The sequence below is a fragment of the Lynx rufus genome, unplaced genomic scaffold, assembly GCF_022079265.1.
Source record: "Lynx rufus isolate CCGP_SWC_20201006 ecotype Redwood Valley unplaced genomic scaffold, mLynRuf1.p SCAF_1, whole genome shotgun sequence".
Lineage (NCBI taxonomy): Eukaryota > Metazoa > Chordata > Mammalia > Carnivora > Felidae > Lynx > Lynx rufus.
The window spans coordinates 145,722,971-145,742,558 of record NW_025814823.1 but is presented as its reverse complement, the minus strand read 5'-3'; the positions used below and the strand labels follow the sequence as shown (position 1 = coordinate 145,742,558).

At 37.3% G+C, this 19,588-nt stretch overlaps 1 protein-coding gene across 1 annotated transcript in view; it reads right to left on the bottom strand.

Annotated features, from left to right (window-relative positions):
- Window positions 1–19,588, bottom strand: part of ATG10 (autophagy related 10) — a 261,116-nt gene that overhangs the window by 72,371 nt on the left and 169,157 nt on the right. The window contains exon 6 of the mRNA XM_047088644.1: window positions 14,807–14,904. Coding sequence (XP_046944600.1) covers window positions 14,807–14,904 — 98 coding nt within the window. The remainder of the gene's footprint in view (window positions 1–14,806; window positions 14,905–19,588) is intronic.

The window sequence follows — 19,588 nt, the reverse complement described above, 5'->3', positions numbered from 1 at the left end:
CCCATTATTCTAAGGGAGCTCCACACATACCCAAGGGGCCAAAAGTCTGTGCCTTGTGAAGTGGCAGGATGGACAATTAATTCAAACACTCTGATCATCTTCCTTCTGAGTCATATCATTAGATGCTAGAAGTCATTTGTTTGATAGAATGAACTCTGTAACATCCAAGGCTATGGAATCTAAGAACGATTTTTATTCAATCACTCCACAAAATGACTTCAGCAGATGCAAAGGTAGGCCTGGCCACACTGATTTCAGTTAAGACGAAAAGGCTTTTATTTTCTGAGCAACCTGCTAGAAACAATATAGGCTTACATATTCCTGACTTGACTCTCTCAAAAGACAGACCTGGCATGTCTCAAAACTAAAATTCCCCTTGTCAAGGAACAGGGCAAGGTTAGTTGCCTAGCTTTAACTTGACAATTGTTTGAATTGTTATCTATGCAAAATATCCTCTAGCTCAGATGTTTTTGAAAATTTTAAAGCACCAGAACACTTTTTGGAAATAAAACCTTACAATGACCCAAAAAAACCCAGAAGGTGGCATACTTTGACTGAAGTCAGGTGGCAGTCTCCAAAGATCTATCTTGTTTACTTGGCCTCTTCCACATATGGCCTCTCTTCCCCCATGCATTCTCACAAATACTGTAATATACACAGAGAATAGCCCTGAGATAACCCCATTCACACAAGGGAATTTCCAGAAGCCAGTATGAAACACAAATTAGCTGACACAATAATTTCTGGAGATCAGAGTACACAAAATGATCATGATTTGATTAAAGCTTCATCAGTAGGAGAAAGATTTGTTTTGAGATTGTTCTATAAGGTTCACACCTGTAGGGACAGCTGTTTTGATCAATGGTCAAATTTGCGTCAAGTTATAGCTTAATTCTTCTAAATCGAAGTCCGTGGGGAAACATCACCCACATATTCAAGAGACCAGCACTAATGATCATTTAGCCTTTCCTGGTGGCAACATTGATGTCAAACATGCCTGTGAAAAATTTAAATAAAATGTGGAAAAGAAGTGCATTTTGTTGATCTTTTCTATGTAGGAGATGGACTTTGAAGGATCAAAAGTGATCATTTTACAGGACTCTTAAATATATTTTCTCCTTTATCAGCTGTTTGAAATTAATTTGATTGTGGGACAACCTGCAAATCAAGTTGGGGGGAGGAAGGTTTTCGGAACCTTTTAAATGGGTTATATAAGCACTTCTGTGATCTAAGGTGTATACTGTTCTGACCGCCCTTTCATGGACTTCCCCACAGGCTGCATATTAACGAATCTAAATTTGAAAAACCTGCCTTACTGCCGTTTGAGGATTTGAGGGACAGGCCACTACATTCTTGGTTATTAACGACTAATTGAATAAGGCTGGGGATGAGCAAGTGGGTAGGGAGAAAGCCTGACAGAAAGGGTCATATTGATTAGAGGAAGCTACTTAGACATGTATTCAATTCACCTCCTTTTACCAGCAAGTGGTTTAAAAAATTGACGACAGTATCTATAGTATTCAATTTTAGATGTATTGTAGGGTATGCTAAGATATATCTATGTCTCAATAGGAAGCTGTAGGCTTAGCCACAGGTCCAATAACAACTACAGATTTTAGAATGAAGCTGCTCACGTCATGGCTCAGGGAGAAGTGCTGTGGAGATGAGTTCTCACAGGCCCAGATGGGCTACTTCTGCTCTCACAGCCTTGGGACACTGCTCCCATGATATGTCAATCCCATCACATAAAATACAGCACACTGAAATAGCTGAAGTTCTCTCCTGAGAAGGAGAACTCTTTGAATGCTGTTTTGAATGAGAACTACAAAACTCTTTATTTAGTTGACTAAGTAAATACAACTCCTAAGTACTCTAGGCAGCTCCTTTCTCAATAAACTATCAGTTTGTGCCTGTGAATATACTGCTGTAGGAAACTTGACAACAATTATCCTATTGACTATTGGAGTGCTATATTTTACACAAATCAGAAATTATGTCCACTACTTTTCTTTTTCACAGTATTAATGGATTAATGGTAATAAGAACTCACACCCTTAGTATCAACTATATGCCAAACATTATGCTAAACAGATCACATGCATGAATTCACATAATTCTCACAATAACCCAACAAGGTAGTCCTTATAATGGTCCCCATATACAAATAATCTCCCATTCTGAAAATGAGGAAGGGGAAAAGTCTAACAATTTGTTCTTGGTCACAATGTTAATAAGTAGAACTTAAATAAGAATCCAAGTATTTCTGACTTCAGAGCCAAACTTCCAACCTGTTGAAAAAAACTATCCTCAGGTCCAGCTATACATTACTGTAGCAATCAAGGTTCAGTTGCAACAAACATCTGACTAGCTGAAACCCTCATTGGGAGGGTTGAAAAAACAAATTCTAAATGACTTTCCAAGAATAATTTCCAAATCCATACTGGAGAATTGGACACCACGGGACCTACTGCTTCTTTTCAGATCAGGAATCCGTCATTCTAGAATCACACCTCCACTCCCATGATCAGAAATTTGCCTCTACTGTGGCCATTGCCAGGGCCACACCACACCTGTTGCAATTCACACCAGCAAAATGATTGGCCACCCTCTCCCTCTTGACACACCCAAAGTTAGTGACCAATGCTGGAGCCATACAGAAAACCTCTGCAACCTGCAGTGTTTCCAACAAAGTGCAGCCTCCAACACCTCTACCTTCCAAATCCTGCACAAATGCATCTAATATGATGAACCTAAATCAAATTCAGACACCTCTCCAAAAAGGAGATGGAGAATCATGTTTCAGCTTTCCAATGTCTGCAGTACAGGAAGGGGAGAAGAGAAGCAGGATAGGGTGAATGTTGAGTTCTAATCCACAATGGCCATTACAAGTTCCAAGGATTTGGATGTCTTGTTGAGGGGTTTGCTGATTAGGGTTGCAAAATACTATATGTCTAGGAAAAGCCTCCAGAGTTTTCATCAGATTCTCACAGAGGCCCATGACCCAGAAAGGGTTCAGATCTACTTTAACATATCTTCAATATGATAACATCTTGAGAACAAGATTAGCATTGTGGGAGAAACAAAATAGTGATTAACACATGAGCTCTCTAGGTCATAAGCTCAAATTCTGATTCTGTCATTCAGTAGATGTTTGACCTTTAGCAGGTTATCTTATGACTTTGTGCCTCAGTTTTTCCTTCTCTAAAGTTTGGAGAATAGATTCAGCCTGTTAGGAGAGTTCAGAAGATTAAGTGAAATAATATGTGTATTCAGAAGAATGCCTGGTACTTGAGAAACTCTCCATAAATGTTAGCTATTATTACTAGAATAATCTTTAGGCAAGATAAATTCTAATCTTAAAAGGTTGTATAATAGAGTTCCATTCATGCCCCACACATAAATTTATTTCCACTTTCATATGGCTTTTAGAAGAATTGAATACTTGATTTCCTGTGGCAGGAAACAGAGAGACAAGCACCCGTCTATGTGGTGATGACCTTGTTCTATTTAAAGAATACACTAATCTAGCAGCTAATTATTGCCAGGAGGAACAGTTTAAGCACAACTGTGCCAAAATCAAATTTTTCAGTTTGGAAGATGTTCTTTCGAACCTAAATGGATACTACTTTCAAAGTATTCAAAATGCTAAGTTTTAATTGTTTGCAGGGCAGTGTATTGATAGTTACATCACTTGGCAGGCCCCTTCAGATATAGTTTTACTCAATTACATACAATCTTGTTAAATGGGTACAGTGGGTAACTGATAATTCTTGCTGGCAAAAATCTTGCTAAGATCCTACCTTCCATACTTAAAGGAGCAAGACTTACAAGTTTCCATGAATTCTGTTCAATCATTTGTGCAAATCTAATAAGGCTTACATAAAAATAGAAGCCTCAGCCTTGCTGGCAGGTACTCCTGTGAGCTGCCTCTGGACAGCAGAAACAGTGCTCAGTGTTGGCAAGAATGGAAGTCAGACCCTTTAGTTACGACCTTATGTCAACTTACCTAGTGTCTAAAATGTATGTGCCAGTGAATTGCAAGAAAAATTCACATTTCAGCTATTCATCAGTAACTCAGGGTTCAAGTACAAGACTCCTGTCAGAAGCCTGGTTGACATCAGATTGTACCACTTTAAGAAGAACAATTGTGACCAGTGTCAGTGAGTACTTAGGACAATTAGTTCTCTAATATACTATGGGTAGTAAGAATTAGTACACATGGGAACATTTAACAAAATTTTTAAATGTGAATACTTACTGACTCACCAATTTGACTTCTAAGGATTTATTCCAAAGAAATAATCTGACAACCACACAGATTATAAATACAAGGATGTTCACTTAGGAATTGTTTATAAGACAAACAATTGGAAAATAACTCAGTTCAAAATATAAAATAGGTTAAAATGATTATGGCATTGGCCTTAGAATGGAATTCTACATAGTTATTAAAAGGAAAATTTAGGGGTACCTGGGTTGCTCAGTTGGTTATGAGTCTGACTCTTGATATTGGCTCCGGTCATGATCTCACAGTTTGTGAGATTGAGCCCCATTCCGGGCTCTGTGCTGACAGGGCAGAGCCTGCTTGGGGTTCTCTCTCTCTATCTTCCCCTCCCCTGCTCACACATGCATGCTCTATCTCAAAATAAACAAAATCAACTTAAAAAAAGGGAAAACTTAGATGTATTTAAGTATTGACATAAAAAGATGTCTGTGATGTAAATTTCAAACACCGGGTGCATAGTATAATCTCATTTGTATTTGTGTATATTTATATATAATATATACATATATGTGAATATATATATTACATATGTATATATTTAAAATTTTTTTAATGATTATTTATTTTTGAGAGAGAGAGAAACAGAGCGCAAGCAGCAGAGGGAGAGAGGGGCAGAGAGAGATGGAGACACAGAATCCGAAGCAGGCTCCAGGCTCTGAGCTGTCAGCACAGAGCCTGACGCAGGGCTCAAAGTCAAGAACTGCGAGATCATGACCTGAGGTGAAGTCAGTCACTTAACCAACTGAACACCCAGGTGCCCCCATATATATATATTAGAAAGCTATGCACTGAAAGGCTAACAATGGTAACCCTGAATGTTTGAGATTATGAGTAATTTTTCATTTCTTCTTGCTATTTTGTATTTTGTTAAACATTATCAGTATGTATCACTTTTGTTAATCAGACAAAAACAGCAATTATTAAAAATGCAAGCCCAGGTGATAGCACTTTTATCTCAGGACAGTCCAAAATACATACCATGATTCACAAATTCAGAATCATACAGAATCTCTAAGATCTTTCTTTGCATCTTGTATCAATGTAGGAATAGGCAAACACAAATGCCTTTAGAAAACAGGTAGGCAAAGTAAATAAGCGTAGACAAGGTATGAAGCAATAGGGAGGGGAAGTGACCATGGTTAACTACAGAGCACATATCCAGTCCAAAGGCATTCAAATTCAAAAAAATTTCAAAGCACTCAAAAAACATCTGCAGGCTGACTCTGAACAGTAAGCTGCTAATAAGGGCCTTTGCCATATATATCCAAATGTGCAATATAGATTACTGTAACTCTCAGAATACCTCAACTTGACTTCAGTCTCTCCCCATCTCCTGAAGTTGGTTTATGTGGTATCTATAAAGGAGACTAGTTTTTCATATTTGTAAAACTATCTTACTAAAATTTAACACAAGAGAATTTTGTTTCTCCTGATAAACTTGTCTGCATCCTTCCATAACAGAATAAAAGCAACGGATTTAATTGGCTTTCCTTTTTGTTACTTGTTCTTCTAGAAAACTCAGAAATGACCCTTAGCTTAGATGTTTCTGTCCCAAGCGTCTTTCCCCCTCCATCACTGAGTTCTTATTCACTTGCTTTGATGGCTATAGTATATGCATTATCATATTAGACTATATGTGTATATACCACTTGAAATACTTCTGAAATTCAGATTGGATAGAAGGAAGTAGAAATGAATTAATATACTGAAAAGATAATATTATATAATAATTGTAATGATTTGTACACCTGCTTTATCTACTTTGGTATTATCCCTATTTATTGGCCAAATTTTAAAGTATAAAATATACACTGCAAATAAAATATGGAGAATGTAACAGCTCACATGGAAAAGAATCAGGAAAACAACAGTGAAAAAAGAATCTGTAAAGGGTAGCAAATGGAATAAAAAATGTGCAATAATTACATGGTAGAATATGTGTGTGCAGGCACCATGGTGTCAAAAATAAGATAAAACATGGGGCGCCTGAGTGGCTCAGTTGGTTGAGTGTCCAACTTCGGCTCAAGTCATGATCTCACGGTTTGTGAGTTCAAGCCTCGCGTCGGGCTCTCTGCTGACAGCTCAGAGCCTGGAGCCTGCTTCGGATTCTGTCTCCTTCTCTCTCTGCCCCTCCCCACTTGTGCTCTGTCTCTCAAAAATAAATAAATGTAAAAAAAAATTTTTTTAAAGATGAAACAAATAGCATCTTTCTTAGGAAGCTTATACCCTTACAGGGGACTCAAAACCTACCTGTGAATATGTGTCTCTGCACAGTCCACCTTCCATCCCCCCTCCAGGTCTTGTGCCTGCCTTTATGCTCCCCCAGGCTTCTCTACCTACCTCTAGCTGCTTCTTCCTGCCTACCCACCATTAACCTCTTTCTCAAAAATCGGAAATGAGAATACAAATGCTCCTCAAACATAAAGTTTTAGAACTAAGATGTTTATTAAAAATTAAAAATTGTTGGTAATTATCAAAATGAAATGTGCTAAGATTAGTATTAAAATTAATTATAAATATTTTAAATGGCATTTTGTTTTTACATTTATGAGCTGCTCCTTTTTTAGAAAGAGAAATTTCAAGGATCAGTGAAATGCTGGCAAATTCCTTAAACAAAGTCTTATATAAAGTCAAGGCATGTGCTGAGTCAAAAGTGCAACTGTGATGGTAAAAAGCCAAGCAATATTCTGCTTAATCAGATATACATATGACAAAGTACGTTAACCAGTCTCTTGTTTTCATTGCCTAGCGAAATAAATTTCAATTTAAAGAAATAAAACCCAAATATACCAATATAAGCTGGTTATTTATAAAAAAAAAAAAAAGCTTTCCTTGCTTATTTATGTGAACTCTCATTTAAATGGAATAAAACAAAACATCTTAGAAATTAATTTAGTAAGACAAGGGTCTTACATAATAAATCACACCTCCCCCAATTCTACTTAGACTATTCTGAACACTTAATTAGTGGCTAATGGCCAGAAAACTTTAAAAAGTAAAAGTTGGATGAGAAAATAATATTATACCAGTGACTAAATAGCATCTAGGATAAAGTTAAGGCTTTCTAAAAACATTTCAGGGTGTAAAATCAAAGAAAATTGCGAGAGAAATTAATTATTTAGTAAAAGATAAAGAGAACAAGGTTTCATATACTTCTTAATCTAAGGAACAAGCAAAACTTATGAAAATGTGTTTTTTACCCCACAAGAAGAAAAGCACAGTGGAGTGTAAGTGACAATGGATATTTCTGAATTGATTAAAAAAATGAATATGGAAAGTGAAGTACAGCATCAGCATTCAATAAATATTAAAAGTCACAATGCATGTGCAGACTGACAATCTAGAAATAATTACTAATAGAGACAGAGAAAAATAGCACTGTCATCATTATCTTAAGATACCAAAGAAAATGAGATACAGTGATGAAAGCATATTCTACTCTCGTAAGATAGTACAGTGTGGTAGAATCATTGAGTACTGTGAAAACACTGGAAAGTTTCTACAAAAAGTCTGCAAGCTAGATGCATTTACTACGGCACTATAAAACCTACCCACTAAAGTTACTTATAAATGTCCAGAATGAATACCTAGAAACCCAGAATCAACAAATTAGCGGCAAATTACAGAGAAAACAATCACATGGTGTCTGCAGTGCCATTTAAATAAAACTGCACCATGAAAGAGTCTGCAATGGTGCTGGCAGTGATTCTGAAGCAGCAGCAACAATCCATAAAAGGCTTCTTAATTTTCTTGTCATTTAAGAATTAAGCCACTTCCAGTGCACACAGATCCTACCAGGTGCACTAAATTGATGTCATTATGAGCCATCAGGAAATACCCACAGAGACCTGTACCAACATCGAGAAGTTTTGTTAAACAGCTGTGTGTTTTAATTGATTTGTATTATTTAAAATAGGAACAGTTAAAAGTCAGTTATCGGATGTTGTGTAAAAGAGATGCCTAAAGACTCCAGGGAGACTGAGTTCAGAAGAAAGCCAATCACTGGAACTTCACTTGAGCACTTAAGATTATTACTAGAGGAAGCACAATTAAATCATCAGTTTATCAGCCATCATTATAAATCACGAGGCAACACATCAAGCTTCATTATTTAAGACTCCTTAACCAGTGACTTCCTGCATCACCGAGAGTCAAAAGCAATCTCTTCACCAAAAGGTGTCTAAGGAGTTTTGTTTTTTGTTGTGTTTTCTTTTTTTTTTTTTTTACCCTGAGAGATTATCATGGAAATACGATGAAAACTCACTGAAATTAATTACCATATTTTTGCATGTTTTAGACATGATGAAGTCTTCAAAATGAGATTAATGGTATTTGGGATATGTAAAATGTGCATTGCACAGGTTCCTCTTAACTCTATTTCCTGCCAATATTTAATCCAGTTCTCATATACTTATAAGGGATCACACAAGGAAACATAACGAGTTTCTTTCCAACTTTATCTACCCAATCCCATTCATTTATTTGTACTCAGCCTTCCCCAGACATGTGGGATCAAAAAACAAAGTACCTCAAAAGTTTTGGTTTCCAAACTTAAAGTACACAGTTCAGATGTTAGAAAATATGTGCAAGGAGATACGGCACAGGATGAGTTTTGTATGCAACCCTCTTTCTTAGTCTTCCCAACAACTCTTGGTAGATGCTGTCATTATCTTTAATGGAAAAATAAGACACAGAGAGTTTCTGTAATTTGCCCAAATTCATACAGCTAGTAAGCGGTGGTATTCACCCTGTCTGGCTCCAGCACCTTGATAAAGGCTCTGAAAGAAAGCAAGCCTCCTTTGCAGATGGGGGGGTAAGTCTGGGCATGAACTGCACGACATGAATGGGCAACCAGCAACAACTTTTCAAACCAAAAAGCTACTTGGGTTATATCAAAATAACTCAGGGGCCAACTTAAAGAGACTTTCAGTGGCCAAACATGAGGCAAATCAAGCAACCATAAAGATAATTACTATAATGAATTGAAATGCATAAAACATTTACATCCACAAGTCCACAAAGATACATAAGAAAAATTTCTTGGTCACCTTAGGATGCTAGAGAACCAGCTCATTATCTTAAATGCTAGAACATTTACCCTGCATTTTCTATACGAAACATACCTCAAGTAACTAAGCTGGTGAAGGAAACTGCTGTTATAAAGCAGTCCAGCTCATAAATAATGGATGATAGAATTAGAACATCACTATTTTGCAACCCCTAATGAGTTAATGGATCTAGGCAATAATCATGAATGGCTTCTAACAACACAAAAAAGAAAGATAACCAAACATTATGTGCCTCTTGATAGAAGTATCCAGAATCATCTATGAAGTATTCATGCCCCCAAAAACAAACTGAATCTGATCAAGCCTCCAGGTCTAACTACAAGTTTAAGGAAAACGCAGGAAGGAACACACCAAACAACATCACAGAGATACAATCAGAAACAAAACAAAACAAAACAAAACAATAACAACAAAACAACAGACTACAAATACTACAGGACCAAAAACCTTGTTTCTCCAACAAAAATTTGTGAGGAAAAAAAAGAGAGAGAGGGGAATGAGAATCTTAGTTTCAAAAGTCTTAAGGGTTGTTAACCATTTTAATTTATAAGCCTTATTTGAATCCTGATTCAAAGAAACTATAAAAAAACAATTATGAAAATTTAAGCATCAATTGCTTACTTAATATTAAGAAATTATTAATTTATTTGTGATAATAGAAATGTGGTTATGTTATTTTTAAGAGTTCTTATCTTTTTTTAAACTTTTTATTTTGAGATAACTGTAGAATCACATGTAGTCATAAGAAATGATACAAAAAGATCATTCATGGGGCACCTGGGTGGCTCAGTTGGTTAAGTGTCTGACTTCAGCTGAGGTCATGATCTCACAGTTCATGGGTTCAAGCCCCACGTTGGGCTCTGCACTGACAGTTCAGAGTCTGGAGCCTGCTTCAAATTCTGTCTTCCTCTCTCTCTGCACCTCCCTAACTTGTTCTCCCTCTCTCTCTCAAAAATAAATAAACATTTAAAAAAAAAAGATCATTCATACCCTTCACCCAGTTCCCCAGTGGTAACATCTTACAAAACTATAGTACAATATCACAACCAAGATACTAACATTGATGCACTCAGTTACAGGATATTTCCATTGATACAAGGCTCCCTCGTGTTGCCTTTTATAGCCATACCCTCTTCCTTCCCAGGAACACCTTCTTCTCTAACACCCAACAACCACAGATTCATTCTCTAATCTATAATTTTGGCACTTAAAAAATGTTAGATTAAATGGAATCATATACTATGCAACCTTTTGAGGCTGGCTTTTTGTACTGAGAATAATTCTCTGGACACTCATCCAGGTTGGTCAGCATATCAGTAGTTGGTTCCTTTGTATTACCTAGTAGTATTCCCTAGTAAGGATGTACCACTTTGTTTAATCTCCATGCTCTGAAGGACATCAGAGTTGTTTCCATTTGGGCTATTATGGATATAGCTTCTATAAACACTGGTGCAAAGCCCTTATATTTTACAGATACATACTTAAATTTTTATGGATGAGATATCATATCTAGGATTTGCTTTAAAAAATTCCAGATTGGGTAAGACACTAAAATAAATAAGATTGACCATTAGTTTTTAAATGTATTATACTATTACCTCTACTTTTGTATATGTTTATAATTTTCAATAATATAAAGTTGACAAACAAGAAACTAGTACAAAACAATTACTTATCTGACCACTTACACACACACATACATAAACACACACATCTTCAAGTAAAATTGAAGGTATACTTTCTTATATTATGACTTTTAGTCTGTGCCAAGATCACAGGAGTTCTTTACCTAAAACAGCCCACACCTATGAGTGATCATTATTGTAACATTCATTGTACCAATTTGGGCAGATCCAACCTAGGCATCTGTTAACTTACTTTCAGAAGTTCTTTATTAGGCTACAGGGTTGAGATAATAGGTAATTCGTAATATTGGACAAAAGCAGGTAAGTAATCACCATAATCAAATGTATGAGATTCATTAGTGGCTTGTCATCAAAAGAGAGCATTCATGTCTGACATGAACAGATCCTTATCATCAAGACAAATGCTGAGAGAACAGAAGTGTGATTACTAAAGATGAAGAGCAACAAACTATATGAGCACAATCAAGCCTTAAAATGAAGTGAAATGCATTTTATATTATGTGAGGGCTGCTTTTGTCTTTAAGCCACTCTGGAGGACAGGATATTATTATCACGTTCAGTCTGCAAGCTAATGGCTCTTTAGTATAATTCTGCAAAACGCTATCTACTGTTCAGGGTCGCCAATATTCTATCAGCTCATTCTCCCCTAGTGCTGCATCACACCATCCCCATTACCCCACTGAGGACACCTACTTTTTCTCCAGATGGGCTTTACAAAAATGAAGACCCACTCTCTCAAAGATCTCAAGCAAAAAAGACCATGCAAATACCAACTCATTAACGAATCTAGGATTAAAAGCCAAGACCTCCAAAGGAGATATTCATGATGACTTTCACATGTCAGGAATGCAAAGGCAACAAGAGAGTTTCCCTGGCAAGGTCTTTAAACACTGGACATGCACCGTGACAAACAATTCTAAAGCTTAAATAAAGTTTGTTGCCAAAAGTGGGATACCTGTCCACAGATCAATCCCCATAAGACAAGTTCCAAAGGAACAACTAAATACTACAGTTGTGCCGTACTTTGGTGATACCAACCATCCCTCCCATTAAGTGAGCCCCACGCTTGGGTGTTAACAATCAGCGCTTATTGTGATTTCATCATTACTACTATACTATGACAGGTAGGAAAAAGATGGTTAATAAGCTGTCTATCTGTCACTTAAGTATCCACAAATGAAAAGATATTAGTCAATTTCTTTAAAAACAATCCATGTACAGATTGGTTCATTTGGCTGGTTTAGCAATTTAGGATTCTATCAATAGAAAGAAATCTGTTGGTAACACGGTATTAGGAAACTAAGAAAATACAGTTGAGTCCAAAGTCTTGTTCATAGGTCACAAGTCAGAACAGAGACACATAGAATTAAAACCCAAAATGACACAGATCACCAGGAATTGTGCTATGGTCTCGCACTGAGATTAATAACAGGGCTGCTAGTGGCAGAAAAAGGAAAAGGATAAGAATTGGGCTCAGGAACAAAACGCAAAATGGAAATTAAAAGGAACAGACAAAAAAGGCACTAAAGTGAAATACATGTGTGTTTCGGGATCTTTGTTATCTATCTTTTGCCTCTACTTTTTGCCATCTTCCTGGACTCTTGTAACCAAACATTTTCTGGGTCCTGTGGATTCTGACACTACAGTATACATTTGGAGACAGTCTGTGGTCACTAGCAGAACAATGGAATTGAAACTCGTAGCACTCAATACTTAAAGGTTAATCTAAAACGCTTTGCATAGGGGCATTTTGTGGCTCAGTCAGTTAAGTGTCTGACTCTTGGTTTTGGCTCAGGTCATGATCTCATGGTTCGTGAGATCAAGCCCCACTTCTGGCTCCAGGCTGGCAGTGTGGAGCCTGCTTAGGGGATTCTCTCTCTCTCTCTCTCTCTCTCTCTCTCCCTCCCTCCCTCTCTCTGCCCCTCCCCCACTTGTCCACACACTCTCTCTCCCTCAAAATAACCTTTAAAAAATAAAAAAAAATCAGGGCGCCTGGGTGGTTCAGTCGGTTAAGCATTTTGACTTCAGCTCAGGACATGATCTCACAGTTCGTGGGTTCGAGCCTGGCATCAGGCTCTGTGTTGACAGCTCAGAGCCTGGAGCCTGCTTTGGATTCTGTATCCCCCTCTTTCTCTGCCCCTCCCCTGCTCATGCTCTGTCTGTCTCTATCTCTCAACAATAAATAAATGGTAAAAGAAAAACAAATTAAGTAAATAAATAAAATGCTTTGCATAAAATAAAACACTCTTGCCAAAAATCTTTATGACTGGATTTGCTTATATAACTCTTTATCCTTCTTCATAGCAACCACCCATGCCTGGTCTACACTACTGGAATTTCAGAGGGGGTCACTTTTGTGAGCTGAAGTGGTTTCAAGAAAGAAACATGAGAGAACAAAAAGGAAATATAAAGATAGAACAAAGGGAATAGGGAAGTCTTTAAGTCTGGAAAGAATTCTAAGAACAAAGTGCACAGAATAGCTTCTGGAAAATGGAAAGCCTTGTTCAGAAGGAGCTGAGGCTATACAGAGTGGAGTAGGAGTAGCAGATCAGCTCAGAAGGGTAGTTTGGAGCCAGGGGATGGCAGCCATAGAGCCCCAGTCAGGCATTTAGACCACATGGCATAGGCTTTTGGAAGCTACTGCAGGTTTACACATAGGCAAGATAAGTGCACCATGGTTAGGAGGATGTGACTAATGGTAGGAGCAGGGAGTGAAGGAGCAGACCTGAGGTTCAAGGGCTTACTAATTGTTCCAGGTGAGGCCACAGGACTAGATCTATGTGTGAGTGCAATGATGGGAAGGGAAAGGAAAGGATTAATTTCAGGGGCTGTGTACTTAAACCTAGTTTTGTCCCTAATTAAAACCTACAAAATGGTCCTTTGGAGTCACTGTCAAAGAACTACTTATAAGATACTAAGGATTCTTATGCTGATTGGGAGGTAAACTGTCATTATTATGATCAAACACATAAGAGAGCATAAAAATTTTAATGGCTGATAAGGTCATTTTTAAAGGAGGCTTTGATTAAGCTTAACAGAGGCTGGGAAAAAATAAGATTTTTGATATAAGTAAAAATTATTTTTAAGGAGACCATGATTGGTTGCAAGGTGATGAGTATTTTTAAATTTCTAAAATAATTAACTGCTGATTTTAGCAAGGCAGTAATAACGACTTATATGATTGACAGATCTATTTTTCTCTACTTTTACAAATCTACTTTTTATATCTACTTTTGCAGATGCATTTTCTCTACTTTTTTCAGATCACTTATTGCAAACCTATTATTAATCAAAAGTTAATTTTTTGGCAAACGTACCTATGAGTAAAACTCTGAAGCACTGTAGATGACACAAGCTAAATCATGTACTTCTTAGTGAATATGCCAACTTAGTTTCTATTCTCATTTCCTTCATACATTTTTATTGACCGCTCACTGTATGATAAGTACCATATCAGTGCTAGGTGTACCATAAAGAGAAAGAAAACAGGGTCTGCCCACATGGGAGCACACGGTATAATGACAAAGAAAGACGTTAATATGTTTTTTAAAAACTATCCAAATATATAATTTAAAATTGTGATAAGCACTATAACGGAAAATTATAGGATGTTTTGAGAGTTTATAACAGGAAGGCTAAACCAACTCTGGATCTGAGAAGGTGTTTTAAAGGAAACTGTTTCTGAACTGAAATTTGTAAGGATATAGGGAAATGAAATAGGCAAAAAGAGTAGGGGAGAGAATACGAGAAGAAAATACGAGCAGAGGGAAAGAATGACATATAATAAAATAAAAATATTCTCTAACCTGTTGGGTAATAGTGTCCCATGGCTCCTGCAGCAGCCTTGTCTTATAGCACTCGTGGATTCCTTCCCATATGTCCTTCAGAGCTAAAGGTCTTCCATCTGCAAAAGTGCATGGTAAAGACTGTCAGTAATCCATTTGACACAATGGTGCTTGGTGTCTATCTAAAACTACTAGAAGAATATTATATTTTTTAAAAAAATCTTTGCTAGTACACATATTACTTATGTATCAAAAGAGTGCTATAGGAATTACTATTTTCTTCCTGAGGGAAATTTAAACAGTCAAGCCTCTCTCCTTTGTAAGCATCTAGCAGTTAAATTATCTGCTCATTCATTGCCTATAGGAATTCTGAAAAATAAATAAAATCCAAATGTATTTTAGAGATGACTAATAGATACAAGCATAGGAAAAAGACCAGGTAGACAGACTTCCATATTCACAAGGGTGCACTATGAATACCTCTGAAATCTTAATACTCCCTCTAGTTCTTAAATCAAAGACCATATACATGCTTCATTCACTCTCTCATTGACTAAATATCTGTAATGTTCAAATCACACTGCTGAGTACCATGGGGAATAGAGAAAAGGAAAGCACACAGTTTCTCCTAGTAAGAAGCGTACCATTTGCTAGTGAAACTATGACAAGTATTATCGAGAGTATATTGATACTAAAACACTAGGTAGAAAGCGGTCACTGCCAAGATGAAAACTGCAATTCTCAGACAGTCCAGAGGAGGGAGCCATTAACACCCAGTGTTTGTGACGGGTGGAGAAGGAATAGTTAAGGCTGGAGGGACATGAGAAGGAATCGGTATGAAGAGATTAAGACAATGTCTAGTGAACAAGAGTTCTCTCTTCCTTTCTTTAAACAGCTTTGACAATTCACCTATATTCGTAACAATCCAAATAATTTATTTTATGAAGGCCACTATGGCATAAGGTTAGTAGAGAAATAGGTGTCTAAATTGGCAAAATAAAGTAGTAAGAGAAAATTACCTAAAGACCTTGAAAGCACAAACTGCTGGCAGAAGGTGGTCTTACTACTAGAATTTAATGCTACTGTCCCACTCAGAGCTATCAAGTCCTCAGAACTTATGAGTGTGCTCCCTTCTTTAGGCAAGTGGAAAATAACACTTAAAGAAAGCTCATCAGTACGTCAAATCATTAGACCCGAAGAAGTATTTGGTCATCAGGTTACAATAAAACTCAGAGAAATAATCTACTCAAACCACACCCCCAAAAGCAAAAGGTATTTCATTCAGACTTATGGAGTTTAAGTAGAGATGGCTAAGTGTAAGAGAAGATCTCTGGACTTGGGAGTCCAGGCTGAGTTTGAATTCTGCTGTTGAATTCTGTTGTTGAATTCTGAGTTTGAATTCTGCTGTTTGAATTCAGCACTCTCTATGTGACTGCAAGCTATCTGGCTTTCAACCTTACCTGCAAATGAGGATAATTATCCTTTTCAAATTCTGTTCACGTGAACAGGTGTGCATCAGTGAACACACCTGGGACTGGGTCAGGCACACAGTCAGAGCTTAATACATAGTAGGTATCTCCTCCTAGCTCCCACTGAACGGCTCCAGTAACTTTCACACTACAAAGCTAAGGGATTCACTTAAGGGCCATTATTTCTTAGAATTTTCTCATGTTCCTACACCATGCACATTGTGTTTGATGATATAATACATTAATACCATAGGCAGGGCATTTCTCATGTTTGACCTGAAAAGCTGAACTTTTCCTCAACCTTTATTTTCAATAAATAGCAATAGAATATTTTGATACATTTTCAATAAGTATCTTCATCTTGGCATTTATCTGGCGGCAGGAGACCATTATCTTGTGATAAATAGTTTTATTCCATTGACATTTCCATGTCTGTAAAATGAACAAGATTTATTCATCCAATTAACATTTGAATGTCATGTTTAGCTACAAGTTAAAAACAAGCTGCCTTCAGTATCTGTGTTATATTGTTTTCTGAACACATTTACAGAGCAGGGCCAAACTTTGCCCTTAAGATAAGCACTACACATCTTCAAAATATGTATGTGCGTGTGTGTGCGCACTGATGTTCAAAGAGGGGAATAGGATCTTAAGTACTTCAATGTTAAAAAGTAAACCAAATAATAAAATTATAAACAGATGACATGCTTTTAAAATAATTTTCAGATGTCAAAGTTAGAAGAAATCAAGTCGTAGGAGAATAAAATGTTAGAGCTGGTATAATTACTCAATTTATCAATAAGGCAACCAAGGTCTTGGGAACCATACATCAGCCAAAATTATGCAGCCAGTTCATGACTGCACTGGAGGTGGAATTGCCCTTCCTGCTGGAAGTGCCCTTCCTGCTGTTCCCTCGGCCTGTGAGGGGTGTCTCAGTGCCCTTCCTGCTGTTCCCTCAGCCTCTGAGGGCGGAGACCATGTTTATTCTTTCCCCACTATAGTCCCACAGTGCAGTTCCAAGCCCCATCACTCACACATTGCAAATGCTTTATAAATATTTACTGAATAAATGATAAATGAAAGGACACCCTACTTAATCTTATTTCCTCTAAGACAGAGAAAGGCTTTGCAGACCTAGAGAAGAATGCTGGGTTTAATGTCAATAACGATTTTAATTTTACTCCTTAAATTATTCCACCCAACAACCTAAGGATGGGGTAAGTGGTTCAGATATTACCACTGACAAAAACCCACATATTCTGCTGTAACCATTCATACAAAATGTAATAATCAGCAGCTAGCAGCAATGTGGAAAGACCCAGAACAAATGGTATAAAATATTTTCATCAGATTTGATGCTAGAATTGAGGGTATGTGACATAAATTTTCAGACAACACCAAACTTACAGGGAAAAAAGCTAACATATTACAACAGAGGAATTAAAAAAATGATCTGCTCAACTTAGAATAACAGATAATTACAGAGTTAAAGCTCAAAGTTAAAGTTCAAAGCATAAAAGGATGCATGATACTCCTACATGCATGTTTGTAACAGTGCTACCTACCTGCTAGAAAGAGAACAGTGTTTTTCAAGTGAATAGATGTGATTAAATCCTCTAACGCATTTACAGACTGTTTAAAAACACACGTATTAAGACGCCTGGCTGGCTCAGTCATTTGAGCATCCGACTCTTGATTTCAGCTCAGCTCGTGATCGTGAAGGTATGAGCTGTGACTGGGCACATGGTAAAGGCTTAGATAAAAGAACCCACATCATATTTCATTAACTCATTATTGTCTTATGTGTATGTGGGAGGCTTGTGGGATCAAGCTCTGTGTCGGGCTGCACGCTGAGCATGCAGCCTGCTTGAGATTCTGTGTGTCTCTCTCTCTCTTTCTCCCTCTCTCTCTCCATGACTCATGCCATCTCTCTCTAAAATAAAAAAATATATTAATAATATGCTTTAAAAAAAACATGAATTGGGTGCCTGGGTGGATCAGTCGGTTGAGCATAGGACTTTGGCTCAGGTCATGATCTCATGGCTCGTGAGTTCAAGGCCCATGTCGGGCTCTGTGCTGACAGCTCAGAGCCTGGAGCCTGTTTCAGATTTTGTGTCTCCCTCTCTCTCTGCCACTCCCTTGATCACGCTCTGACTCTCTCTCTCTCAAAATAAATAAATATTAAAAAAAAAAAGGATTAATGATGCTTAAATGAGTGCTTATACTAGCTACTCTGACAAGAGTGCCAATCTCTCCAGCTTCTGCTGACCATTTCCACTGCAGATGATTTGGGAAATATAGCTTTGCCTCCCACATACACATATGACAATAATAACTTAATGAATTATGATGTGGGTTCTTTTCCCTAACCCTTTATCATCAATGTGCCCAGTCATAGCTCTTACCCTCATGATCAAAGACATACAAAAGTTAGTTTTATGATCTTTTACGCAAAAACAAAAATTTTTGACCTAATCATAAAATATATTCAAAATATTATTGTGACTCTAACTATTTCAAAACCAAATGGAAGCTTCAGAAATTCCAGTGAAACCATTAAACTGAGATCATCAAATAGATTTAAAAAATCATGTCATAAAAGTAGAGCTTAAATGTTACAGTTCTTTAAAGAACTTTGTGATTTTTTTTAAATTTTAGACAGAGCATGCACAACCTGGGGGGGGGAGAGAGAGAGAGAGAGAGAGAGAGAGAGAGAGAGAATCCCAAGCAAGCTCCATGCTCAGTGCAGAGCCCAACGTGGGGCTCGATCCCATGACCTTGAGATCATGACCTGAGCTAAAATCAAGGGTCAGACATTCAAATGACTGAGCCACCCAGGTACCCCTGGACTTTGTGATTTTGAGTCTATCTATTTATGAAAACCAAAGACCTGGGGCGCCTGGGTGGCTCAGTCAGTTAAGCATTGGACTTCAGCTCAGGTCACGATCTCACGGTCCATGAGTTCGAGCCCCACGTCGGGCTCTGGGATGATAGCTCAGAGCCTGGAGCCTGCTTCTGGTTCTGTGTCCCCCTCTCTCTCTGCCCCTCCCCCGTTCATGCTCTGTCTCAAAAATAAATAAACGTTAAAAAAAATTAAAAAAAAAAAAAAGAAAACCAAAGACCTGAAACTTTAACTTAACATAAAATCGTGGGCATAAGTAAATATTTAGTTAAGCTCATGAAACACATTATAATGTGCCTTCATGTTCAGTTGAAGGTATCTTCAATCAGAAACTTTAAATCATGCTAAGAGGGTCTATTTTTTCTGTCTGGCCTCAGTCAGATATGACATAAGCATACTCAATCAACAACTCCCTAGTTTTAGACCTAAGAT